Genomic DNA, 26,240 nt, shown 5'->3' with positions numbered 1-26,240 from the left:
GGATTTGATCTCAGGACTCCGGGATTACTCTCTGAGCCAAAGGCAGACGCTCAACCGCCGAGCCACCTCGGCATCTCGAATGTTCAACACTTCTGTCTTGATGGCCAAAAGCTTGGAAACAACTCAAGGGTCCATCAGCAGAAGAAAAGCTACAAACAAGAGTGGTCCATCCCCACACAGCAAACTTACTCAGCAATCAAAATGTAACTACCTATATGTGCCACCCCACGGATGACTCTTGAAAACCTCACACTGAAAGAAGGAAGTCAGACAAGGAAAAAATGCAATCTGTAGGAGTCCATCTATATAGAAATCTAGAAAAGACAAATCTTATCTCTAGTGATAGATAAGAATGGCCTATCTTATCTGAGGTTGGAGGTGGGTGATAGAGGTCGACTACAAGGAAAACAAGAGGGAATTTTTGGGGGTGAGTGGAATGTTCTACATCTTGATTATAGTTCTGGTTACAAGGGTGTATATATGTACCAGGACCCATCCACCTGGATCTGCACAATAGGTACATTTACGTAAATCATGCATCAATGGATGATTTGAATACCTCCATTCAAGCTGTTGTTGGCAACCTTTTAAATCTTCTGTTCCTTCTTGTTACTCTGAGTGTGGCAACCTGAGAATGTTTCCTTTCCTCAAGGGCATTGTGGTTAAATAGTTTGGTTCTGGGTCAGGACATAATAGGCATTAAAAATGGACTCAGGGGGCACCTGGGTGGCTCAGTGGGTTAAGCTGCTGCCTTAGGCTCAGATCATGGTCTCAGGGTTCTGGGATCGAGCCCAGCCTCAGGCTTCCTGCTCAGCAGGGAGTCTGCTTCTCCCTCTGCCTTTGTGATCTCTCTTGCTCTCAATCTCTCTCAAATAAATGAAATATTTTTAAAGAAGAATGCCCTCAGGAATTGGGGTGCATGAGGGAACTGGGACTCAGAGAGGATACCTGTTTAAGGACATAGAGTCTGATATAGGTATTGACTACAAGGTGTTGCAGGAGGGGAGGGGGAAGTTTGGGTTTCAAAAAATAAAACCAAAACAAGCAAAGAGGCAGACGTTTGTCTGTCACCCTCCCACCTCCTGTCCTGTTTTCAGAGCTGAGTACTGGAGAGGTCAGGGTGCAACCCCCAAGCAAGTCCAGGCCTGCCATGCGGGTAAGTGCACAAACCTCAGGTCTGCGGAGCAACTGCCAGGTGAGATGTCCAGGTGAGATGCCCAGGGATGCCTCCCCGCCCCCCACCCCCAGGAGCACAGTCTTCACCCAGCCGCGAGGGTGCAGGGGTGCGAGGTCCAGCCGGTGCAGGTCTCGCCCCCCCTTCCTCCCCCGGGTTTGGTGAGGAGCAATGCTAGCAGCTGTCTGCTCTCACTACTCTTAGGGAACCTAGAAGCTCTGCTCCGGAAAGTGAGGCAAGGCAAGGCAATGCAGAACAAGCCGAGCTCGCCTTTAAACCTCCTTTTTGCCCCATTCCAGGGCCGGAAGGACACCAAGAGGCTGGTCCCTGACCCTGATCCCCAAGCCTGGGAGCAAGGCAGGCCAGCCCCACGCGGCGCCATCGCCTTGTGCTGGAGGTCCAGGCGGGCTCCCGCTCCCCCCACCCCGGCCGGGTGACCCCCGGCCTCAATTTCCCCACTCCGGGCCCCCGGTGCTGGAGGGGAGCCGGGGCGCGCAGGGGTTCCGGCGGGCCCCGCCCTCGGGGTGGGGCTGGGTGGTCACGTGGGGGCCCCCGAGCCCCGCCCCGCCCCGCCCCCCGCCTCTGCGGGGTCCGGGTCTGGAGCCGAGCGCGCCGAGCCGGTGAAGCCGCCACCCGGGGCTGCTGAGCTGAGGTCGGCGGCGCGGGGAGTCCGGGGCCAGCTGTGCCGGCGGCTGCACCCGCAGGAGCAAGAGCAGGTGCGGCAGGTGCAGCAGGTGTAGCAGGTGCAGCAGCGAGGACCCGCGCGCGGGCGGCAGCGGCGACACCATGGATCTGTCCTTTATGGCCGCGCAGGTAACGGGGCGCCCTCCCCGCGCGCCCTGGGCTGCGAAGTTTGGGGAGGTTCGGGGCCACGGGCTCGCCGGAGGTTTCCAGCCGGGCGGTGGCGCCGCGGGGCTTCCACGTCCCCTGTCCTTTGTCCGGAGCCGGGCATCCCCGACCCGGAGGCGGACGAGCGCGGCGCCCGGGGGTGGGGCGGGCCGTGCGCCGGGAGCGCCCCGGGTGCACCGGTTCCCAGAGCGCGAGGGGCCTAGGGGTGCGGGTCGGCCCCTCCCTGCCGTCCCCCTGCAGGACCCAGGACGCCCCCAAGGCCGTGCAGCCCAGATCCGTGCAAACCCGGCTGGGCGGGCTGCCTGGCTGTCCACTCCCCATCTTCCCGAGGCGCGGGAGACCTCGCCCCCCCCACTGTCCCCTAGACCGCAGCCCCTGCAGCCTGAGGAAGGAGGTGAGACCCCCTCTGTGACCAGCCGCGCGCCAGAGCGCAGCGATGCTTTTATCCTTTTTTTTTTTTTGCTTTGTGCCGAGCCTGTAGCCACCAGTGCCCAACGCGACCCTAAGTCTTCCCTTCGCACAGAACAGGTTGCCGATGGCAGGAAAACACAGATGACCTCTCTTCACTGGGCCCTCGCTGAGGGAGGACCCCCTGGAGTTACGAGCGTTGGGTGGTCCTTACGTTTCTTGGCTCAGCTCTTGAGCTAGAACAAAGGCAGACAGACACCCGCTGGCTCTGCGCTTTGCGGGGCTGCCTGTGGCCTCTCCGGGGGCCCAGCGCCGGGGACAGTCTGGCTCCAGGGAAGGCCACGTTTCCTCTAGGAGAAGAAAGCCCCAGTCTGAGCCCCATAATCAACTCAGATCTTGCACCTTCTGAGTCGATTATGTTGGGAGCCCAGAGGTAGGAAGGCCACCGGAGTTCCCCTCCATCCCCTGCATGTGGGCCAGAAGCCCCACTTGCTGCTGTTTAATTTTCCAGGGAGTGGATTTTAAGACAACGCTTCCCTTTCCCTCCCCCAAATTTCACCCCGATGGAAGCCTGTTGAAAAAGTAGTAGCCAAACCCAGGCTGTATGGACAGCGAGTCCCCGAACAGTCATGGACGGATGCCGGATCCCCCGGGCGGCTCCAGATCCCAGCTCTCTGCAGCCGCTTGTTTAATTTTCCAAAATGTTCTCTGCTTCTGTCAGCTACACTGGTCTTTTTTTGCCTAATTTTCTGTCGCCTGTTCCCAAGCCCATGTTTATAAAAAACTGTCATGCGGGCATCATTTTAGACCGTGGTGACTTTAGCTACAGGATAAGTGGAGCAGCTTCACCAGATTTATTTGGAGGGCACAGAGGAGCTCACACACGTCTGTCTCTGCCTGCCCCCTCTGGATCCCACTGAACAGCTTGTGTCCATGGTTACGAGATAAATTGATCACTGCTAACCCCCGGGCTGGCTGGAGCCTCTGCAGTTGCTATGGTAACCTGACAAAATAAACAGGGCTTTGCACCATCTATATAGTCAGAGCTTGCACAGAGCTTGGGTTCTTTTTTATTTTTATTTTTTCCTGTCTCTTTTTTGTTTACTCTCAAGTTTTGTGTGGTGATTGTATTCCTGCCAACAGATATCTGGGCATTGATTACATGCCCAGTTCCGAGCGAGTTGCAAGGAACAGAAACACGATTGCCATCACAGGGGGAGAGACGCAGAGGTCTGTTGAGCACCTGCTGTGTGCCAGCCACTTGCACACTTTATTAGAGTGAATCCTTACTAGTCCAGGATGTGGGCCCCGTTTGTTATTCCTCTTTTTACAGATCAGGAAATCAAACTTCAGAAAGATTAAATAATTTGCCCAGGATACACCATTATTAGGAGGAGGAGCACGGAGTTTCAAATCTGGGGCTGGGTAGTTTTTCACAGCTGCTGGGGTTTCCTCCTTTACTGCTCCACCCTGAGAAGGACATGCTTTAAGGGACGGGGGACATATCTAAAGATGAGTCATCTCTTCTGCTTCTTCCAGGAAATGGTCTCACCAGGGTGCATTGCTTTCTGATGTTGCTCTGTCCTCCTCATCAACCACGAGAGTGGGAACTTTTGCTCTTTATCTGCAGCACTGAGTGCTTGGCCGTGGGGAGTGCTCACCATGTGGTATGAGAGTGGAGTGACCACCAGGTGCAGGTCACCCAGCTGCTGTCCCCGCACATCAGCAGCGGACAGTTTTAATGGGGAAATGTTAATGCCTCCATCTATTTGTTCGGCAAAAGTTGGGTACCTGCCTTGTGCCAAGCTCTGTGCCAGGCCCCAGGCCTGGGGTGCTGGTGACCAAGTGGAATAGGGTGTAGGTTTTCTTTCTGGGTGCTTCCAGAGGACTAGGATGGGATGGGCCAGGCTATGCCCAGTAAAGGGAATCTATCAGGGTTGGGTGGACCAAGACGCTTGGCACATAGTAGGCTTTCAGCAAGTTTCTGTTAGATGATTGGATGGGGGTGAGACAAGATGGATGTGTATGGTGAAAAGACAAGAACAGGGAAACAGTGCGTTCAAGGAGTCACACCCCCCACCCACCCCCCGAATACCTGTCATCCTCAGGACTTTGAGGACGTCAGTCTGATGGAGTAGAACTACAGACAGATCTTCCCTGGTGGAGTCTAGGCAGAGAAGGAGGAGGGAGGGAGGCCCGGAATATAGTCACAGACTCTGCCAGGAAGAGGGAAGGTAGGGGCATGGGACAGCTGGGACCGGGGGCCAGCGCCAGGTCACAGAGGTGCTGACTGTTGAGTGGGAAGTCTACATTAATCAGTGGGCAGTGGGAGCCATTGCAGGTTCTGGAGCAGGGAGTGGTTCATAACTGAAGTAGTGCTTTGGGAAGATCCCAGCCCCAGCGGAGCCCAGAAGCATGAGGAGGCAGGAGTGGAGCTGGAAGTGCACACCTGCTTGATCAATTAGCTTGATTAATTGAATGAAACCAGCTCTCTGTGACTCCAAAAGCTTCTCTCCCTCTTTAGTCTCATGAACTGTGATTCCTGCTTCCAGTTTTCAAAGACTCAGAGAACATAAGCCTTTCAGAAAGGTTTGCCTCTCAAAGGCTAAGCATTACAAGGACACCCTTTATGGAAGGAGAGGGTGGACACCTGGGATCAGGCCATTGCTCTGATGCAGATACACCCTCACTGTTGTGGGCTCGTGAGGTTATATGTTGGGGGTTTGGAAGAGGCTGTGGACACTGATGATGTGAACACTCAGCTCACAGACCCCACATCACCCTTGAGCCCTGGAGGCACCCAGCCGCCCATTCCTCCACCCTGGACACACCCCTGCCCCGCTCTGCAACAGCTCCTGGATCCCCAGACACCCCGTAGAGTTGAACAGTTAATAAGAGATGTGCAGAGACCCTGAGACCTCCATGAGGAGACAAGAGAGTGAACATTTAAGGAATGTACTGTGTGGGCAGGAGGAGGGCCCAGGAGTGCTCCTCTCAAGTCGGAGGCTGTAAGGCCATGATGAACAAGCACATGTATGGCTCAAGACCTCGGTCTTGTGTTTGTCTCATGCTGTAGGGAACAGTGACTAGTCTAACCCCAGGAGCTCCCGATGTTGGTGCCATTAGGATCCCCTGGGAGCTTTTAAGACCTGCTGCCTCTGTCCTGCCCCCAAGTGCCCCCATCAGAGTCTCAGCTGGAAGCACACATCGGTATTTTCTATCATTTCCCAGTGTGTGTGGTCAGGGTAGAGGCTTGAAGCTGAAACCACACTTAGGGGCTATCTCCTTCCCCCTCCTCGGGATGGAACAGGTACTTGGCTCTCTGGTCCCTGTCAGGTCACAAAGAGTCATGTGGTCACTGGAAGTCACCCGAGTATGGGTTCAGCAACTTATAAGAGTGAGACCCAGAATAATATAACCCGGGGACCTGCTCCAGGATTGAGGGTCTCTCTTCCTCCTGACCGTACCTGCCACAGGTGGGAGACCTGTAGTCAGGCAGGTGGCTTTATTAGTCCCATCATGCAGACGGGGAAGCAATGGAGAGCCAGGGAGGCTCCACCAACAAGCAGAGGAGCCAGGAGTAGAGCACCGACCACAGGGCCATCCTGCATGTGAGCGCACCACCTTGCAGAGCAGACCCAGTGTGGGATTGGGGTGGGGAACTTGGGGACCCACCGTGAATCAGCTTTAGGAAATCATCAATCCCTGGATGCAGAGTGTTGTGTTTATGTCCATTAAAAAAAATATTTTGCTTGTTTATTTATTTGAGAGAAAGAGCAGGAGCAGGAGGAGGGGCAGAGGGAGAGGGAGAAGCAGACTCTCCCCTAAGAAGGGGGCCCAACGTGGGGCTCCATCCCAGGACCTGAGATCATGACCTAAGCAGAAGCCAGATGCTCAACTGACCGAGCCACCCAGGCACCCCATGTTTATGTTCATTTATAAAGACACTGGTATATTGGATTAGGACCCACTCTTTAATGACCTCATTTTAACTAGATTATACTTGCAGAGAAACCAGTTTGAAAGGATGTCATGCTCACAAGTATCGGGAGTTAGGGCTTCAAAAGCATGTTTTTGGAGGAGACACAACTCAACCCACAATAGCATCCAAAGACCTAATCAGGATCTTGATTCTTATATTAGTGACCCCTGGTCTTAGAGAGGCAGCGGACGGATCACTTCTCTACACCTTAGTTTCATCATTCCGTGAAATGGGCACAAAATAACTTTCCCCTTGGAACTATCCATCTAGTCCCTCAGCAGATGTTTCCTGCGGGCCAGGCCCAGAGCTCTGGGGAGGAGAGGGCCACGGGCCTGCCGTGTGATATGTGACATGGTGTATGTAAACGCAGAGCCCAGAGGAGGCACCTAACGCAGAGGTCAGGGAAGGCTTCTGGAAGTTTGAATGGAGCTGTGCGAAGGATGCCTCGCCATTATGTAGGCCCAGAGAGCAGAGGGCTGGCCTGGAAAGGGCAGCGGCCCTGAGCTCTAGCTCTTTGTGGTGCCATGCAGACACACAGGCCCAGGTCTGTGAGGTTTTCTGGGTTTCCAAGAAAACTGAAAATTTGGATTTTTACACACAGGCTGGATTTTTTAAAATGCGGGCCACTAATTAAAGATTTTTAGTAAGCCAACCGACCACAATGTGAGCTGTTTCAGTTACTGATTGCTCATTATTTCAGTTACTTAGTGGCTTAAAGCAGTCATTTATTTTGCTCGCTATTTTGTGGCACCAGATCTGGGAAGGACTCAGCAGGGCAGTTTTTTTCTGCTCAGTGGCAGCTGGGCCTGGAGTTGAGAGTCCCAGCATGGCGCACACGTCTGGCGGCTCTATTCAACTTGACCATTCTCTCCACTTGGCATTTTGTCTTGCAAATGTTTCTTCAGGCAGCTGGGGTTTCCTGCCAGTATGGTGGTCTTCTTGCGTGGCACTGCCTCCCCCCTGGATGGGCATTCCCAGGTAGAAGCTGTGAAGCCTTGAAGTCCCAGAATATCAGTAACTCTGTGGTCATTTGCTCAAGGAAGTCCTAAGGCCAGCTCAAATTTCAGTGGAAGGGATCCAATTCCATCTCTCAATGTGGGGAGCAGCGTGCACGTCCAGGAGGAATGGAAGGAGTGGATATCTTTGGGGCCTGGCCGTTGCATGGGGCCAAACTGGGCAGGCAGGTGTGTGGGTGGGGGTCATCCTGGGGCTGCCCGTGCAGTCACTCTAGATCGATGGGATGTGTGTAGAGCTGGACAAAACCTTGGGAACTAGCACGCTCAAGAGAGAAGCAAATTACTACTAAGGAGGTAGGCCATGACTTTATTAGGCTGAACTGTATCAAGTTGCTGATATTGGGGGCGCCTGGGTGGCTCAGTGGTTGAGCATCTGCCTTCATGCCCAAGGCATGACCCTGGAGACCCGAGATTGAGTCCCGCATTGGGGTCCCTGCATGGAGCCTGCTTCTCCCTCTGCCTGTGTCTCTGCCTCTCTCTCTCTGTCTCTCATGAATAAATAAATAAAATCTAAAAGAAACCAAAAAAAAGTTGCTGATATTAGGTCACTTCGACCTGGCAATTTCATATAGTTCAGCCTAATGACTACAACCTGGTGAGACAGTAAGTTCTTGAGTTATGGAGGGGTGGAGTGCGGAGACATGGGGTGGGGGATCAGTGCCTGCTGGGGACATCTGAAGGGCTTCCTGCTTTTGAGGAGTGGAGGCCTCCCTCTCCCAAGACACACACACACACACACACACACACACACACACACACTTCTCCCCTTAGCTAGGATTTTAGAACCTTGGCCTCCTTGGTGGGAGGACACAGTCACATCTGGAACGTTGTGTTGATGGTGGGTGCGTCTTTCTGGAAGACAGCATGCGTGGTCTAATCATAGCTGAGTTACTTCTGCTGCCACGCCACCCTCCTTCTGTCCCTCCCTCTCCCTGGACCTTGCAGGGCTCACAGTTAATTTGCATTATAATCATTTTTCATGGAGGAAGAAAAAAATCACAAAAGAATCTGGTAGTGTTGGAGAGGCAATTCTGTTCTCTCTTAAAATGGACATAGCTACATTCATGGGCTTGTGGGATTATTCCGAAAGATCTGCAAGACACCAGCAGAAATTTTCTCTCCCCAGAGGAACACAGCACCGCCCAGAAAAACAGAATTCTAGAGAGCCTGGCAATCTGCTACTTAGAGAACGTTTTTCCCCAGCCAGCGGCTGCTCCTTTTTCTTAAAGCCAGAATTATCATTAAAATACAAATTGTCTATTATCTCAGATGTTTTTAACCAGAGGGCCTGTCTTGTTGTGCTTCAAATTCTCATTTAAAAGATTTAAATATTTTATCATTCTAATTAGACCTGCTTGGGGAGAGAATATAACGCTACATTTTTGCGGAGGTGTAATGAGCAGTCAAGGGTAATAAAAATCCATGGTACCTTTTGTAGACTGGGTTTCTAGACAGCATTTTAAGAGTCAAGACATTCCATCTGACTGGCAATAATTCTGTGTCACAGAGCTAAGAGAACCGGGGCATCTGGAGGTGGATTGCGAGTCTCCAATTAAATACACAAGTGTTTATGGTGCAGCTGCTGTGTACTCAGCCCTGCTCTTAGGATCTGAACCCTAGTTCCTTCTACTCTAAGGTGATGGAGACCTACCTCTCTTCACTCCCTCCTCATTCTGTCCCCTCAAGATGTCCCTTGTGCCTTCCCATCAGAACTGCCACTTATCAACTGCTTAGGGGGGTGCCAGGCAGGCCCTGTGTTGTGTAGCGTGCAGAGTCTCGCTAAATCCTTTTTGGCAGCTCCATAGAATAGGCAATTTTAGGATCTATTTTTACAGATGAGGAAACTGAGGCTTAGGGCACACGCAGCTGGGATTCAAACCCAGATCTTTGTGCCATGTCCGCTTGTTTTCTTAAATGCAATACCACAGTCTCTGCCTTCTGATTAGTCTTTAAGCCGTTCATGTTTTTTTTTTTTTTTTAATGTGGTTGGGCTTAAATTTACTATCTCACAATTGCCTATTGGTCCCATCTGTTCTTTGTTCCCTTTTCCCTCTTTTTCTGCCTTACTTCAGATTAAGAGATTTTTTAGTGTTCCATATGATCTCCTTTGTTGGTTTACTAGCTCTGTTCTGCTGTATTAGTGGTTGAGGATTTGTGGTATATGTCATTAAGTTATCACAGCCTGTCTACAAAGCGATTTTATGGCACTTCACATATAGTGTAAGAACCTTACAACAATATCCTTCTCTTCTCCCCTCTCTCAGCTGTTGTCCTAATGCTGTTACACGTTTCACTTCTGCATGTTATAACCTCACACTACATTATTATTTTTGATAAAAGTCAATCATCTTTTAAAGCAATTTAAGTACTAAGGATAAAGTCATATGTATTTTCCCATAGGGTTATTATCTCCAGTGTTCTTTATTCTCCTGTGTAGATCACAAATGTATTATTTTCATTCTGCCTAAAGGATTTTCACATTTTTAGTGCAGAAATGCTGGCAATGAATTCTTCCAACTTTTATATGTCTAGGGGGAAAGCCTTCTTTTTTGGGGGGGAAGGGCTGTCATTTTTGAAAGTTAATTTTTACTGGGCGTAGAATTCTAGGTTGATGGTTTGTTTTTCAGTGAAGATACTATTCCACCATCTTCGTGCTTGCAATGTTTCCACTGAGAAATCTGCTACCGTCGGATTTTGTTCTTCTTAACATAATATGTCTTTTTTCCTTTGGCTGCTTTGACAGTTTTCTCTTTATTGATTTTGGGCATTTTGCTTGTAATGTGGTTTAGTGTAGTTTTTGTTTTTGTTTTTTTTTTTTTTTCATGTTTCTTGTGCTTAGGATTTGGGAGCTTTCACATCTGTGGGTTTATACTTTTTATCACCTTTGGAAAGACTTCTGCTGTTCTTCCTTTTTTTCCCCACAGTTTTATTGAGTTGACATATAACATTGTGTAAATTTAAGGTATATAATACAGTGATTTGATATGTGTGTCTATGCAAAAATGATCACTGTCTCCTTAGCTCACATGGTTACAATTCTTTTTTTCTTACGGTGAGAATTTTTAAGATCCATTCTCTTAGCAACTTTCAAATGTACAGTATTTTAAAAAAATTAATAGATTTTACTTATTAATTCATGAGAGGCCCAGAGAGAGAGGCAGAGACACAGGCTCCTGCAGGGAGCCTGATGTGGGACTCGATCCCAAGACCCCGGGATCATGACCAGAGCCGAAGGCAGATGCTCAACCACTGAGCCACCCAGGTGCCCCTTGTTATTTCTTTACGTATCTTTTCTGTTCCCTCCTCTCCTTTTTTTGGAGACTCCATTTACACATATATCCAGCCACCTACATGTGTATGCCAGCTCCCTGGTGTTTATTTTTTTTTGTTTGTGTTTCATTTGGGGTAATTATTATTGACATGTCTTCAAGTTCACCAGTATTTTTCTTGAACATCTAATCTCTAAGAATCCCATGAATCTTAATTTATGTCTTTTTTTAATATCTTCAATTCTCTTTACATGTTCAGTGTTTCCTTTAGCTTTTTGAGCATGTGGAATAGTTTCAACAACTGCTCCTCCACCCTCCTCTGCTGGTTCTAAATCTGCCTCAGTTCTGCTTAAGTTTGATTGACTACTTTCTCCTCACTAAGGGTCATATTTGCCTGCTGCTTTTTGCATGCCTGGTAATTTTTGATTAGATCCCAAACATGAATTTTACCTTCTGGGATGCTAGATAGTCTTGTATTCCTATAAATATTCTTGAGCTCTATTCTGGGATATAGTTATGTTACTTGGAAACAGTTTGACCCTTTGGGGGCTTGCTTTTAAGGTTTGTTAGGTTGGATTGGAGCCATCTTTAGCAGAAGAGCCATCCTCACCCACTGGTGAGGCAGGTGGCTCTGGGTATTCCACCCAGGGCTCTGTGAATTACAAGATTTTCCAAGTGGCTGGTAGACGTAGGGACTCTTTCAGGCCTGTGTGGATGCCAGGCGCTATTCCCTGCCATCCTTTTGGGTACTTCCCACCTCCAGTGCTTCCCTGACCCACATGCACTCATCGGTCCTCTCCTAATTATCTGAAGGGTCCTTCCAGAGACCCCTAGGACCCTCCGTAAACTCTGTCCCCTCCATTGTCTCCAGCTGCATTGGTCTCCCCGGACTCTCAGTCCCATCTTTTCAATCGGGAACCCACTGGTCTCTGTCTGGGTTACCCTTTCCTGCTCCACAGCCTGGAAATTCTCCCCAGGCAGGCAACTGAGTCACTTGTAGAGATTACCTGGCTTGTTTCCTGTCTCTCACAGGTCACTGTTCTTCACTGCAGGATGTCCAGTATCTTGAGAACCATTTTTATGTATTTTGTACATTTTTGTTGTTCTTTCATTTGGAAGGGTAGATCAAGTCCCTGTTACTCCATCTTGGCTGGAAGCAGAATTTTCTTAAGCCTGTGTTTTTAACAACCATGTCCCCACCTCTTCCTTTCCTGCACTGTGGAAAGCCAAACTGCATGGGCCGAACAAATTCCTTTCCATTCTACTATTGTCCCTCGAATTTCTTCCACGACGTCTGAGATACCGAAAGGGCCAGTGTTGTGATGCAGGTGTCAGGCCTGTGTGCCAGCAGCCGGAGGTTAGGTGGCTTAGTGAGCCGGGGTCGGTTCCCTGATGCATCCCGGCAGGCACCTGCTCTACAGGGAGGCTCAGTCCCCAGAAGGATGAGAGTCAGGGGTGGGCAGCAGGCCGCTGTAGCCTCAGGCCCACCCAGGCTACGACCCTGCGTGTCTTCCCCAGGCCCTGCGATGGCCCCTCATCCATCCCCGCAGCACAGAGCTGGGGGAGCTGATTAGAAATGCAGTGACACTTGGCTTCCAGTAGCTTTGGTGGAGGGGACCTTGGGCCCTGTGCCCCCACCTCTCCACGGGGCCTAGCAGTGTTCCTTCTGCCTGCACCTCCTGCCTCCTCTCTGATGTCCTGCCAGTCCCCTTCCTCTCTGCGGAGGTTCTCCTGGGGCCCCACTGTGCGTCCCAGTAACCAGATCTATTAGGCAGGGTGGGCTTGCAGGCAGCATGCCACAGAGAGGCCCCCCGCCCAAGTTGTGTCGGGCGGTGTCTAGGAGCCAGAAAGGGGCTATCATCTTTGTCACCCTGATCATCATCGTGTGAGCGCACATCACACAGAGAACGTCACCCTCAGGCGGGCAGCTGGGTGAGGCAGGGTGAGGGAAGAGGGGCAGATGGTGCGGCTGTGTCTTGGACATGTGGGGGACCAGGCTCTGTGCCTGGACAGCACTGCCACACACCCATTTCAGACAGGGGTTCCTGAGACTCAGAGAGTCTGTGAATCTGGCCCAAAGTCACCCAGGCTGGAAGGGGTGAGACCAGGTTGGGTCTGAGCCAGGGCCCAGGGACTAGCTGGGGGACAGCTGATGGATTGCAGCCCTGACACAGGTGTCCGGGGGCGCCCTGGACAGGTGTGGTTCCATGTGGCAGCCCCCCACAGCCCAGCACCCCTGTTAGCCGCCCTCCCTCTCTAGAGCCCATGGGCACAGAGGGGACTGTGGCTGCAGGGAGTTGTTACAGAGCCCAGACAGGCTGGTGCCAGAGGCTGGCCTGAGGGGGGTGGGCAGGAGGCTGAAGGAGCTGGGGTTGGGGCTCTGGAAGTGGTCCTCCCCCCCTCCTCCGCCTCCGCACCCCGCAGCCCCTCTGCCTCCATCAGAGCATCACAGAATCCTGGCATTCCCCGAGGACAAGGGTTCCTGTCTCCTTTATGCTGGGATCATGACTCTCCAGCCCAGGGCCAGACCTGGTAAATATTTAATCAATGAATCCAGAGAGCTAGGAATCAATAGAAGTGCAAGAAAAACTGGCTAGAAAACTGTCTTGGGGCGCCTGGGTGGCTCAGTGGCTTAAGCATCTGCCTTGGGCTCAGATCACGATCCTGGGGTCTTGGGATTGAGCCCCATGTCTTGCTCCCTGCTCTGTGAGCAGTCTCCTCCCTCTCCCTCTCTTCCTGCTGGTTCTCTTTCTCTCTCTCTTTCTCTCTAACTCTCTCTCTCTCTCTCTCTCTCAAATAAATAAATAAATAAATAAATAAATAAAACCTTTAAGAAAAGGAAAAAAAAAAAAAAAGAAAACCCTATCTTGCATCACTTTGCCGGGCACTTCCAGGTTCTGGATCACAGTTTTCTTTCCCCAAGGCCCCCAGTTACTGACAATACCTGGTCCTGCTGTCACTGCACCCCACGATCTGTCTGTGATCTCCCCAGCTCCCTCCTCTCCCCCCCCCCCGAGTGCCTGCCATGGGGGGGCAGGCCTGGACTCCTGTTTTCCAAGCATCCTTTTGTTCCAACCTCTGAACGGTCCCACGGTGGGAACTGATGAGGTGGTCCTCATGCCCAGAGAGGTGAAGACCCCCACAGCCCATATCTGTTGGGAGGGACTTGGGTTTGAGTAGAGGACTGGTCCCTCTTAACTCCTGGGCCTCAGCATCCTCCGTAGCCCATCTGGGGATGAAGTACCCCTCCCAAAAAAAGACAGCGCTGCTAGAGTCATGAAGCATTGGCGGGGAGCACTTACTCCAGGCAGGCTGAAGCTGAACCCTCCCATATGCCAAAACCTTACAGCTCATGACCCTTTACACATATATCTGCCTCCCCTCTCTGTCCAGGAGACCCTCAGAGGCTAATGGGACAAGCTGGGCCTTATTCCTCTTTGGAGCCTCAGGGCCAGGCCCATAGTAGGTGCGTAAGAAAAGCCCATGGGATGGACACAGTGAGCCCCCAAGTCTGGGAACCCCAAAGTGAGTTCTGACTTCCGTGTTTGCATTGCAGTAGGACCCTGGCCAGATCACCAGGCAGATCCACTGTAATCCCAGAACCGCCTCCCCCCGCCACAGCATGCCTTGTAAAGTGGCCCTCTGGGTATCTTCAGCCACGGGGAACTCACCACCTTGCAAGACTGTGACTTCTGCTGGAATCAAGCCATGCCCCTGTGCAGCCAGGAAAATCACTTCCTCTCTCCAAGTCCCGGCATGCTCCACTGTGCAGAGAGATAGGGGTAGTTGCGATAAGTTATGATAAACCTCAAGACTTTGAGGCTTAACACTGGTCATGTCGCTCCTACTAAGTGTCAGTAAAAGGAATTACTCACAGCAAACGTTCTCTCTTGAGTCAAAAATCCTCTTCCCTTTAATTCTGCCCCTTGGTCCCAGGCAGTGAGTCTAATCCTGCTTGCACAGTGGCCTCCTCTATGATTGCACGGGGCCCCGGAGAGCACATGAGGTAGGGGAGCAGGAGGCCCGAGTCCCAGGACTGGCTCTGCCATGTGAAACCTGGAGGGGGAGTGAGAACTGTAACTTCTTGGAGCCTCAGTGTCTCTGTCTGTTAAATGGGTACAGTAACACCTAGCCTAGCTCGCGGCACGGACAGGAGAATGAAATGAGATGATGGTTGTACACAGAGTACACTTTGTACAAGACTGCATTACCTGTTACTCTGAACCACCTTCCCGTATCCTCCCTTGGTATCATTCTTGGTTTGGGACTAAATGTTAACTATTTCTCTCCACTGGTTTCCCAAATGAATATTCCCTCTGGAATCTTCACTAGGTCAGGCAGTGTTCTCATAAATCCATTTTCTTAAAATAAGATGTGATGCTCCAGAAGAATCCATCACCTCCTTGGATCTAGCCCTGATACACCCATGAATATGGCCATGGAGAGTCAAATCTTGCTTTCCGTAATACTATACCTTTGACTCATGCTGATGAGAGACCTCTCTTTTCTGAGCGCTACTTAGCCATTTCTACCTTCCAGAATGTGTACGACTGATCTTTTTGAACCTTAGCACAGATATGTCAAGAGCTGTGAAGCGTCTGAAATTCCATCCTGTTTGCAAGTGTGCCTGCTATAATTTAAAAGACGCTGACAGAAGCCATGAGGCTCCTGGATAAAGGACTTTATGACTCATAGTGCAGCCAGTGGCATGAGTTTCATGTTCTCACCAGGGCACCTTACCACGAGCCCGGAAGGATGATGCCGAGCAGCCCGGGGGACGCCAGGCACACACTGGGTTTGTGGAACGGCCGGGAAACCCCATGCTTCGGAAACCCCACACTTTTAAAGGGAGCTGCTGGCAAACCCGCTCAACCTTTGTCTTTGAGAGAGATGTCACCCTGGTCAGGAAACAAATGTGTCCTCTGGCACCGAGGGGACGTGCTTTTTCTTCAGGGTGGTTTGTTCTGCAAACATCCTTAAAAAATAGTCTGAAACGGGGTCCCTGGGGGGCACAGTCGGTTTGGCATTTGACTCTTGATTTCGGCTCCTCTCATGATCTCAGGGTCCAGGGATCCAGCCCCGCGTCAGGCTCTGCGCTTAGTGAGGGGTCTGCTTGAGGTTTTCTCTTGCCCCTCCCCTGTTCTTTCTCTCTCTCTAAAATCAATCAATAAATCCTAAAAAAATAAAATAAGATAAAATAAAATAAAATAAAATAAAATAAAATATAGTATGAAACAAAAGCTGTTGATTCCTTTGTCCAGAGGGCACTTGAGAGGTGGATGGAGAGTATTCTCCCGATGATCTATTTATACTTCACCCTCTACCCCCAGTGCACAGATCTGGGCTTGCGGCTCCCTTGGCTACTCCTGAGCTGTGTCACCTGGGGCAGAGTACTAGCCTCTCTGCGCCTCCGTTTGTACAGCCTGAAGTAGAAGTGCTGTGAGGGATTCTTTGCAATAGCTTTCTGGAAGTGTGTTTGCTGTGCTGGTGCAGAGTAGGCCGTGGAGAGAAGGCAGCAAGCTGCGGTCACCGTGACTTGGAGCTCATCCTTCCAGCCCCTGATTCTCGGCCCTGTGTCTCCACCATCCCTCCCTGACCTGGTCCTCATGCTCCTGCCTCTTCTCTCCTGTCAAATGGGCAGGATCCCTGGCCCAGAGCCCATCAGCTGGTGGTGAGTGCCAGGAAGCTGGGGTTGGGAGGCGTGGAACAGAAAGCACAGAGCCTGACTGGTGCCGAGGCTTAGGGGACGTGGGTGAGTTACTTTCTGAGTCTCAGCCTCCTCATCCGGACCCGAGAACCTGCCCCCTGGGATTTAGAGACAAATGAGAGGAGGTGATAAACAGGGCCCTGTTTGGAGCATTCCTACAAGAGACAAGTGCTCAGCAGGACCATTATGGTGCTATTCTGGGAGTCTGAACTTCCCAAACTCAGTGTGGGGCCAGAGACATGTGTTTCCTACCTGCTGGGAAAGGCGACCACTCTAGCCGCTCCCTGGAGAGAACTGATTAGGAACAAACAGCACAATGAAGGGGGCTGCGAAGGGGGCTGCGGGGCATGAGCTGGTTTTGCAAACTTGCAGACTGCTCCGCATGCTGGGCATCCTCGTGGCAGGGCCCCTGTGGCCTCCTGCGAAGGGAACACAGAACTGCCCAGGCCATCCTCCCAGGGGCTCGAGACGTGGCGGTTGCTCGGCCCCCAGAGACCTGCTGTCTGGTCTCAGCAATGCTGCTCACACACTGTGTGACCTTGGGGCAGGGAGATGAATGCTCCCTCCTAGGCTCCATTTAGGGACTCAGTGTAGTGAGGTGGTTTAGGGTTGGAGACGAAGGCAGACACACTGGGTTTGAATCCTGAATTTGACACTGGCTGGGAGACTCGAACATGCTGTGCATCCTCGTAGGCCTCGGTTCCCTTATCTGTGAAGTGGGGATGACGACCTTTCCTGCCTCGTGGAGCTGTTGTGAGGATCAGACACGGCCAGATGCGTGCAGAGCCTGGCCACTGAATGGTGCCTGCTGTGATGTCCCATTTTCTGTGTCTGCAAAACAGGGTGGGTGGGAGTGGACCACGGGATCTCTTACTGCAAGGGGACATGGAAAGACTCCCAGAGTCAGGGTGGGCAGACCCTGATCCAAATTCTCCTTAGCCTCCCCCTGGTTATGTGTGACCTTCTCTGCGCCCGCCGTCAGTGCAGCAGCTAATCACACCTCCTTCCATCGCGTGTGACAAAAGCACTGGTCACCACGCCTGGCCCAGGAGGTGGGTCGGTGTTCAAGGTGCCTCTCAGCTCTGAGCTTGTCAATCAGTAGGGCTGCTGGCTCCAGAGAGTGTGCCTCTATTTGGGGCCATAGCCAGCTGGAGGGTACCAGACATGGAGTCTTGGATGGGCCAGAACTGGTCGGATTCTCAATGTGGGCCGCACACAGGTCCCACTGGCTGGAGCTGCCCATCCCTCTGTCCCAAAGCAAGGATGAGTCCTCAGGACATCCGCTGGAGCAGCTTGGGCTGATGGACACCCCCCCAGCTCAGTGCACCCCAGTGGCAAGCGAGGTGGACAGGAAGGAACAATGCCTTCTGCAAAAGGAAAATCTGCTCAGCCTTCTCCTGGCAAATGACATCTCCTGAGCCCTCAGAGGTGGAGCCCATTTCCTATCTTTTTAGTCAGGAAAATTCAGTGGTGCTGAGGGATATTCTGGGGGGAGGAACCTGCAGGCGGCCATTCCCTGGATCGATCCTGGAGAGGAATGTGAAGACGCCAGGGCTCCTCTGGCTGGGTTCATGTCACGGTGGTGGAGGAGTTGAACCCCAGCTGCCATTGGCCCCTGAGGTCACTAACCAGTGCCAGCCACGGTGACACCTGCCGCTTGCTGGGTGCCAGGCTCTCTGCTGAGTGCTTTCCATGGAGCAGCACAGCTAAGCCTCACCACTATGTTCTGAAGCAGAAATGACAGTTCTGCTCAGTTTTCAGATAAAGCAGCCGAGGCTGGGAGAGCTGGGTAAGTAAGCAGAGCTGGGATTTCAGCGGCTGCCAGGTGCCCACATGCTATTCCTCTCCTCACTCCCTGGGCTCAGTGGCTCTGCCATGAGGCTCATGTGTTACTAGATCAGAGCTGAGCCCGAGCAGGGAATCGGAAGAACGGCAGTGCCTGGAGCCCCTCACATTTCCACGGTGCTTTTTGGTTCCCCACGCAAAGCAGGTGTCAGAGCAGGCTCATACGGGAGCCTGCAGCAGCTTTGGTTTCAAAAGTGGAAACCCAGGTGCAGGGAGGAGGAGTGGATATCCCCAGGGCTGGGGTCCATCCTGGTAGTAGCCAGGGGTCCCGGAAGAAGCTCCCGCAGAAGGGGCAGCCCTGCGCAAGGCTCAGGAAGCAGCTGGTGAGTGACCTGGGAAGGTCCCTGGGCAGAGGAGCAGGTGCACATCCGAAAGGTTCTCTGCAGGCAGGAGGGGCCTGCGGGGGGCTGGTGGAAGGGAACTGCACCGTCAGACAGAATGGTGGACAGATGCCAGGTCTGCTGGTGCCCATTCGGTGCCCACCGGGGATGAACCCCTTGGGCCTGCAAAGCAGAGGTGCTCAGACCACAGCATGAGCCAACTGATGCTACTTCTCGGGCCCTTGGGCCAAGGCCGGTCTCCCTTCCTTAATCCACTTCATTCATTCAACAGCCATCCTCTGGGCCTGGGTCTGGCTCTGCACTGGGTACCAGGAGAAGAGGTGGCTGGGACAGTCCCTGCTACCAAGGGGCCAGCCATCTGGTGGGAGAGCAGGGGAGCCATGAGAACTGATGATACCGAGAGAAGGGTGGGGTTGGCCTCAGAGGAGGGCGTCTCAAGCAGCCTGCAGGGGCTGTCTGGGACGGCTTCCTGGAGGAAGTGGTGTCTCAAGCCCTGCTTGAAGCCCTTTAAGGGCTTCCTGTCCTGCTGCTCTGCTTCTGCATGCTTGAGGCTTTCTTGAAGGCAGCAGCAGCTCTAGGGTGGCCATAGTTTCTGGAAGGAACAGGCTGGCAGGTCCTTGACTCCTGTAATTCTGCGCTCCAGCCAGTGCCAGGTTTTGTCTGTTTGGGGGCCTGCGAAGTTTGACATTGGGGCAGTGAGACCCCTCAGGAAGTAAGGCTGGCCAGGGCAGGGGTGAAGTCCAGGTGTCCCTCCCACCTTCTCCTCCCAGAACCCCATCATGTCCCCTCTCCTCGTCACACCTGTAATGCACAAGGCCCGCTGTCAACTGCTGCTCTGAGCCCAGGCGCCACATGCCTGCCAAGCTCACTCTGGATGAGGCCAGGCTCCTCCCTGAGACCCCTTCTGTGTGGGTGTTTAGGTCTCTGGGTGTCGGCCCGGGGACATTTGCCCACCTGGGAGCAGTGGCTCCCCATTTGGGCAGGGAGAGCGCATGGGGCTCGGATCGTCAATCACAGACTTGCATCCTGCTGTAGCAGGAAGAGGCTTGTCATCAAAGCTCCCTTCACACAGAGCTGGTGTCTGTCCCGTGTGGGACAGTGTAGGGGGTGTGGGGACACCCTGAGACAGGCCCTGCATCCGTGGTTGGAGCTGGCCTCTAGAAAAGATGTCCTTTTAGACCACCTGATCCTCCTCTACCTTCTCATCAGTCTTAATAACTGATCTGTCCTTAGAATACCCTAAAATGCCTCCATTTTGGGGACACGTGCTGTTCTCCTGTGTCCCCTACCCCAGCTGTGCTTCTGCCTTTGGAGGAAGACACAGCTGCCTTCAAATTCTCTGCCGTCCAGGCTCCTGTGACTTGAGCCAGTCACATAGCAGCTTTAGACTTGTTTCTTTGCCTGTGAGATTGAGCAAGTGACATTTGTCTGGAAGGGTTGCATGGGGTCTTTGAAGAGCCAGGAGACAGGCCTGGCACTGAGCATTGTCTAGATGTAAGGAAGGGAGGCCCAGGAAGGGGGATGGCCCTATGTGCCGACTCAGGGCCAGAGACATCAACTCATGACATTGAGGTCTCTTGTCCCCCCAGCTCGGGTCTGGGGACTGCCCTCTGCTTCCTCTGACCAGCCTGGCTCGAGCTGGCAAGAGCTCCTGGCTCAGACCAGTCCCTTCTCACTGAACCTTGTCTCCAATCTCATGGTTCTCGTCCCTTTTTTTTTTTTTTTTTTTTTTAGCTCCGCTGTGAGTCAAGGTTGGTACTAGGTGGCAGGGTGAGCTTCAGGGTGTTGCATTTGAAGGCTCACCTTGCAGTCACAGTGTTTCCTTGCAAAATAGTTGTGTGCAAGGATGCAAAAGACCTTAGCTTAAAATTCCTCATTTTAAGGCAATCAGCAGGTTGAATTGATTATTGATTGGGGCCAGTACAGGGGATCAGCAGTCCAAGGGCCACTTACAGGCAGGCTGATGGAGAGAAAACCTCCTGATCGTGACCTTGGCTGACCAGGTAGTTTTCTACAGCAAATATTCTAACAAATGATAACAATATTCACAGACTCAAAGTGGTTAAGTCAACAGCCTTTAGAGCTGTTGAAACAGAGCATTTATTATAGCATCAAAGCTGGTGGCTCTTCTGGGTAAACGAAATGAAGCTTGACCTTTGGAGGACAAGAGGCAGACTCGATGGGGCTTTAAGTTCAATGTTACGGCAACTGTGATGTAAATATTTCATAATCTCTCCTCTTATCTAAGCGAAGCTAGACAAAAGGCCCTGTATCAATAGCTTCCTGGTGTCTCCAATTTCAAGCATACTTATCTGTGGATTCTGGTTTATTCTGTTTCTGGCGACGTGTAACTTATTGACAATAACGAGCACAGGTTGAGGCGCGCAGCCTGATGAAGCTCCAGGGTGTGCAGAAAATTGTTGACACATCAGGCCCGGCTGCCATCGCGTGAAAGCTCTGCTTGCACAGTTGGTGCTTGGCTGGAGGCTCCCTCTCACCCTAACTGCGAAGGGTGGCTCACCATGCTGGCCCTGTTGGTGCCAACAGTACGGTTCATGCAGAACTCCCGCTCTCCTTCCCGGAGTCTGGAATTTGGGTTGGCGCTGCGCAGGGGGTGCCTGTGTGACCAGCCCCCAGTAAAAACCCTGGTGCTGAGTATCCTTAGTTGGCTACATCTGGGACATTTTGTCACAACCTGTTGTTGGGGAATTAGGGGCATCCTGTGTGACCGTACTGGGAGGAGACCCTTGGAAGCTGGTGCCTGGTGTCCTGCGGGCTTCACACCCCTTGCACCTTTTCCCTTTGCTGATTTGTTGCTCTGTGTCCTGTGCTCTCATACGGGGGAGCCATGAGTCTTCCCAGAGCATCATCAAACCTGGGGTAGGCTTAGGGGCCTGACATACACAGGTACCCGCCCCCACGACTGCCATCCAGGTCAAGAAGTAGATCATTTCCAGGGCTCCCTAGATGCCCTCCTGTAGCCAGTGCCTCCCAAGGACTTGTTCATCCCTCTCACACTTCCTGCCAGGCCTTAGGGAACATCTTCCACCGGTCACTCCTCTGCAGCTCTGTTTGCACACAGAATGGCTTTCTTTTTTTTTGCACACAGCTTACTCACAAATGCATCTTTTGTCGCCTGAAAATAGCTGCCTCTGACCCAGCCATGTTTTATCTACAGAACGTTCCTTAATGACATCGTTTCTTCTGACCCTGTTCCCTGACCCCCGGCACTTAACTCCCTATTCTTGCTTTTAAAAAACCTTGTGGATATTGGCTGATTTTTATTATTATGGACATTATTAAAATGCTCCGGGTTGGGGGGGGGGGCGGTTCATAGTCAACTTTCTTGCTGGAGACTTCTTAAGGAGCTCTAATCTCTCACTGGGTCTGAGAACATTTTAAAGCAGAGCGGGATTCATCAGAATAGTTTTGATTGGGAGCTATCGAGGTGGGTTTTCTACAAGTGACTCCAGGAAATGCTGGACAAAGTCTGTTCTCTCAAGCAGGGAGCTTTGGGGGATGGGGTTCAGCAACCACCAGGCTGCTGTCTTCCCCGGGGGGTGGGGGTGGGGGAATCAGAATCCTCTCAGGGAGTGACAGGCTTTCCATAGTTTTAGCTGAAGGAGACACAGAAAGGCCTCCGTGGTTTGCCTCCCTTGTTGACCAGGGACAATAGCAAAAAGTCCAAATCCGCAAATAGAGGCAAATAGGGTTAAAACAATTCAACCCCTTGAAACAACAGGATTCTGAAATCCCTTTGGATCTCGTACCGATGCAATTAAGTACTTTTAACTCTTTCCTTCTGTGCAATTCATTTTCATGCAAACTCTCAAGAGACCAGTGTGTTTCCGATGACGTGTGAATGAGGCTCCTAAAATAAACGCAGAGCCGCGCAGAGCCCAGCCGCTTTAGTGGCCTTAATGGACTGAAGTAACCTGATTAATTCGTGTTTACATTTTGTTTCGTGGATAAATAGGATCCATCTTTCTTATCAGGTATTTCCGGTGCCAAAGTTGAGGTCACTCTATAGAATTTCCCTCCTGAAAGCCAGATAGGGGTTCACTCCAAACCGTTTTGCCCTTGGCCTCCTCTCTCTGCACAGAGAGGCGTTAGGTAAGTATTAGGCACAGGATGGAGCCTGTTCATCACAGTGGGTTAAGCTATATCTATATAAATCGTTTAGTTATAAAGGACATTTGAAAGCAAGAGAGCAAACCGGACACACTTTCTATCAACAAGATGGATGTTAACGGGGGGCCAGGAAGACTGGCCTTCACAGAGTTCTGTGCTGTGGCCCAGCTCACCTCCCACCCCCACTCCCTGGCGCCTCTAGGATACAGCCGACAGGCTGCTGGTGGCCAGGCCTAGGGCAGCTGGCAGGTGATTTATCTTCCATGCAAGGGGCCCACAGCTTACCCAAGAGCCTCTGACTCCACTACCTCCGTTCTGCTATGCCCCGCTAGGTACCTGAGCAAATCATAACTCTCTGAGTCCCTCCGCATGTCTGAAAACAGGCCCAGTACCTGCTGGGCTGGTTCATTTTGAACACTGGATGTGCTAATGTGTGCAAACGGCTGCACACATGTAACAGTAGTGATAGCGGTGCAACCCGACATTTGTTGGACACTAGCTCAGTGCACACCGTGGGCACTGTATATGTGCGAATCTGCACAGCAGCGTGGTGCAGGAAGTGCTCTTAGCGTCCTTCCCATTCTACAGATTAGGAAACTGAGGCTCAAAGGCTGTGTTACTTGCCCAAGTCGTAAAACAAGCGAGTAGCAGAGGGGGACTTGGAGGTCTGCAGTTGGGCATCCTTGCTATCCACCTCCGTGCCAGACTCACCTGTCAGGTGCAGTGTAAAGTGTGGGCTATTCTTTAATCTGGGGGCCCCTAGCAGGCCAAGGTGTTTCTTGTCTTTTTTTTTTTTTTTAAGATTTTTATTTTTTTAATTCATGAGAGACACACAGAGAGAGGCAGAGACCCAGGCAGAGGGAGAAGCAGGCTCCTCACAGGAGCCTGATGCGGGACTCGATCCCAGGACCCCGGAATCACGGTCTGAGCCAAAGGCAGATGCCTAACTGCTGAGCCACCCAGGCGTCCCGGGGCGGGGAGGGGGTGGCAGGTGTTTCTTAACACAGAAGCATGTGTCCACACATTCCCGTGGCACTGCTGTGGCCTGGCCAGCCCTCCTCTCCTGGACCATTGCAGGCACCTCTGACATGGTGGGTGCGGTGAGTCCCCTCCTGACCCTTCCCACCATGGCTTACCTGCTACAGACCGTTGAGTTGCAAGGAACACACTGAGCTCCTAACTGCAGAGTTTGTAAATGTTCTTGGCAGAGCACGCACCATCGTAAAGTAGTAAAAATAAAGGCATAGCCGCCACGACCACCACCACCTACTGCTACTGCTACTACTAGTAACACTAAGAAATATGGTAGCTTATTAAATTATTGTCCACCTGGTGCCAGGCCCTGCACTTAACACCATGCACCAGGCATTGAGCTGCAGGGCTTTACATCCATCGGCCCATGAAGCCCTCCCGGCTCCCCAGTGAGGGTGTTCTCATTAGCCTCCATACAGATGAGAAGGGTAAGGCTCAGAGAGGGTGAGGGATTGGTCCACGGTCACACAGCTCCCTGGTAACCGCGTCAGATGGATGGCCCTGCTCCCTTTCCCTGCATTGCTCCCCGTTGGAGTAGTCGGGGTTTGGTATGACTTGTTGCCACTGGGCAACACTTGACGACAAGTGTTCTAACTTGGGCGACACTTGTCACCCCGTGTTATAGTCTCTGAGATCATGACCCCAGCTGAAGGCAGGTGCCTGACCGACGGAGCCACCTACGTGCCCCTGGCTGAGCAACCGCCTTCCTCAACGGGATGATTGTTCTAATGCTCAGTTTTCTATCTGGTAACTGTATCCCTCCCTAATAAGGAGTTCATCGGACTTCCCGAAGAGAAACCGTCTATCCATCTGCCCTGAGCCTGCAGTATGTTTTGAGGTTAGAAGCCCCTGCAGGCAACTTTCTTATCTGCTCACAGCTTTTCTCAGAAAGTCACTGCGCTTATCAAGCATCTGCTGTAGGTCTCTGAACCTGCCCCCCCCCCCCCGCCCTACCATCTGGCAGCTGGGCTGTTGTCCCATGGGTCAGATAAAGAAGGTGGGCTTGGGGTGAAGAAGTGTGTCCATGGCCACAGAGACAGTGGCCTGAGCCCCCAGCCCTCTGCGTACTTCAACCATGTGATGAGCATCACAGCCTCTGATTGCTCCCAGTCAGTCAGGAAGGAAGGAGGGTGGGAGAGAGAGAGGGTGGGAGGGAAGGAGAGGAGGAAGGAAGGAAAGACGGAAGGCAGGCAAGCCCAAGGACCAGGGGATCTTTCTATTACCCTCTCGCTTATCGCCTCTTCTTTCTTGCCTGCCTCTTGCAAAAGCCGACATTGGGATTACAGCCCCCCTACAGCCCCCCCATGGGCATCTTTACATGAATCATCTGAAACTGTCATTATCACTTGGAAAGGAGGCATTTTCCACCTCTGAGTGGCATCCTTGCCACACCATCCAGGGGACAGGCCCACATCCCTTTTCCAAACTTCTCAGCTGAAACCGGACCATGGGATTTCGACAGAGGACTGAAGTACTTTCTTTGCTCCTCGGCTGTCAAGTACAACCTTTCTGGGGCATCCTGAGCCTCGTTAGCTCTGAATCCTCTCGGGAAGAATATGGCCTTGTTTCTGAGATAATTTATTTCCAACAGGCAGGCATCCTGTGGAGCATAATACAGACTTGAATTAGTCCAGACGAGCCTGGGAGCCTATGTTGAGTACCTGCTATGGACACTCAGGATCAAAGGTGACAGCTCTGGTCTCCCTGTTCCTGGATCATGAAATGAGTATCAGTATATGGTAAAACTGTGACTTTTATTGCATAGAAACATCTTTTCTTCTGACCCTTGCAAAATCTCCGGGAGGTAGAGGAGGTAGGGATCATCATGTCATGACTATTTGAGGTTTGGAAGCTGAGGCCAGAGAGGTTTCTCAGCAGCTGCTCATCTGAAGCTGTGAGCAAGCTTTCCGCTCTCCTTGCCCCTGGCCGAGCCCCCCGATGGTGGATGGCTGCCCTCAGGAGCAGGTTAAGAAGCGGAATGCCAGCTGCAGAGGAGTCATGCTCTTCTTTAAAAGCCCTCTTGGCCTGAGGAACAGAACCGTGAGGTCCTCTTGGGGAATCATGAGTGTTATGATCCAGTCTTTATTTGCTTTCCTGGCACTTGGCTTTTTCTGTGTTTCAAACCAGCTCTGTGGACCAGCCTTTCTCTGTGGCAGGCACTGCCCACGGTGCGAGCCTCCTTTACTTCTCTGGCCCTGTTTTCTTGACAGCACACTGGGCTGGATTTCCTTCCCATGGAGAGGCAAGGGGCTGTGATGTGGCTTCCCAAACACAGATGGGGGAGGAGAGTCTTCCTCTGGCTTCTGACCTGGCTGGGTTTGCAGAGACACCTGTGAGTGCAGCGGTGCCCGGGGACGCAGTTGATTAAACATCTGACTCTTGATTTTGGCTCAGGTCATGATCTCAGGGTCCTGGAATCGAGCCCCATGCCGGGCTCTGAGCTCAACAGGGAGTCTGCTTGGGATTCTCTCTCCCCTTCCCCCTGC

At 52.1% G+C, this 26,240-nt stretch overlaps 1 protein-coding gene across 1 annotated transcript in view; it reads left to right on the top strand.

Moving 5' to 3' along the window:
• Positions 1–1,782: 1,782 nt before the first annotated feature.
• The window catches only part of CUNH14orf132 (chromosome unknown C14orf132 homolog), a 50,932-nt gene continuing 26,474 nt past the window's right edge, over positions 1,783–26,240 (top strand). Inside the window, exon 1 of the mRNA XM_055304552.1 lies at positions 1,783–1,987. Coding sequence (XP_055160527.1) covers positions 1,961–1,987 — 27 coding nt within the window. The 5' untranslated portion in view covers positions 1,783–1,960. The remainder of the gene's footprint in view (positions 1,988–26,240) is intronic.

This window comes from Nyctereutes procyonoides, unplaced genomic scaffold (genome assembly GCF_905146905.1).
Source record: "Nyctereutes procyonoides isolate TBG_1078 unplaced genomic scaffold, NYPRO_anot_genome, whole genome shotgun sequence".
NCBI lineage: Eukaryota > Metazoa > Chordata > Mammalia > Carnivora > Canidae > Nyctereutes > Nyctereutes procyonoides.
This window is presented reverse-complemented; position numbering and strand designations above follow the sequence as displayed.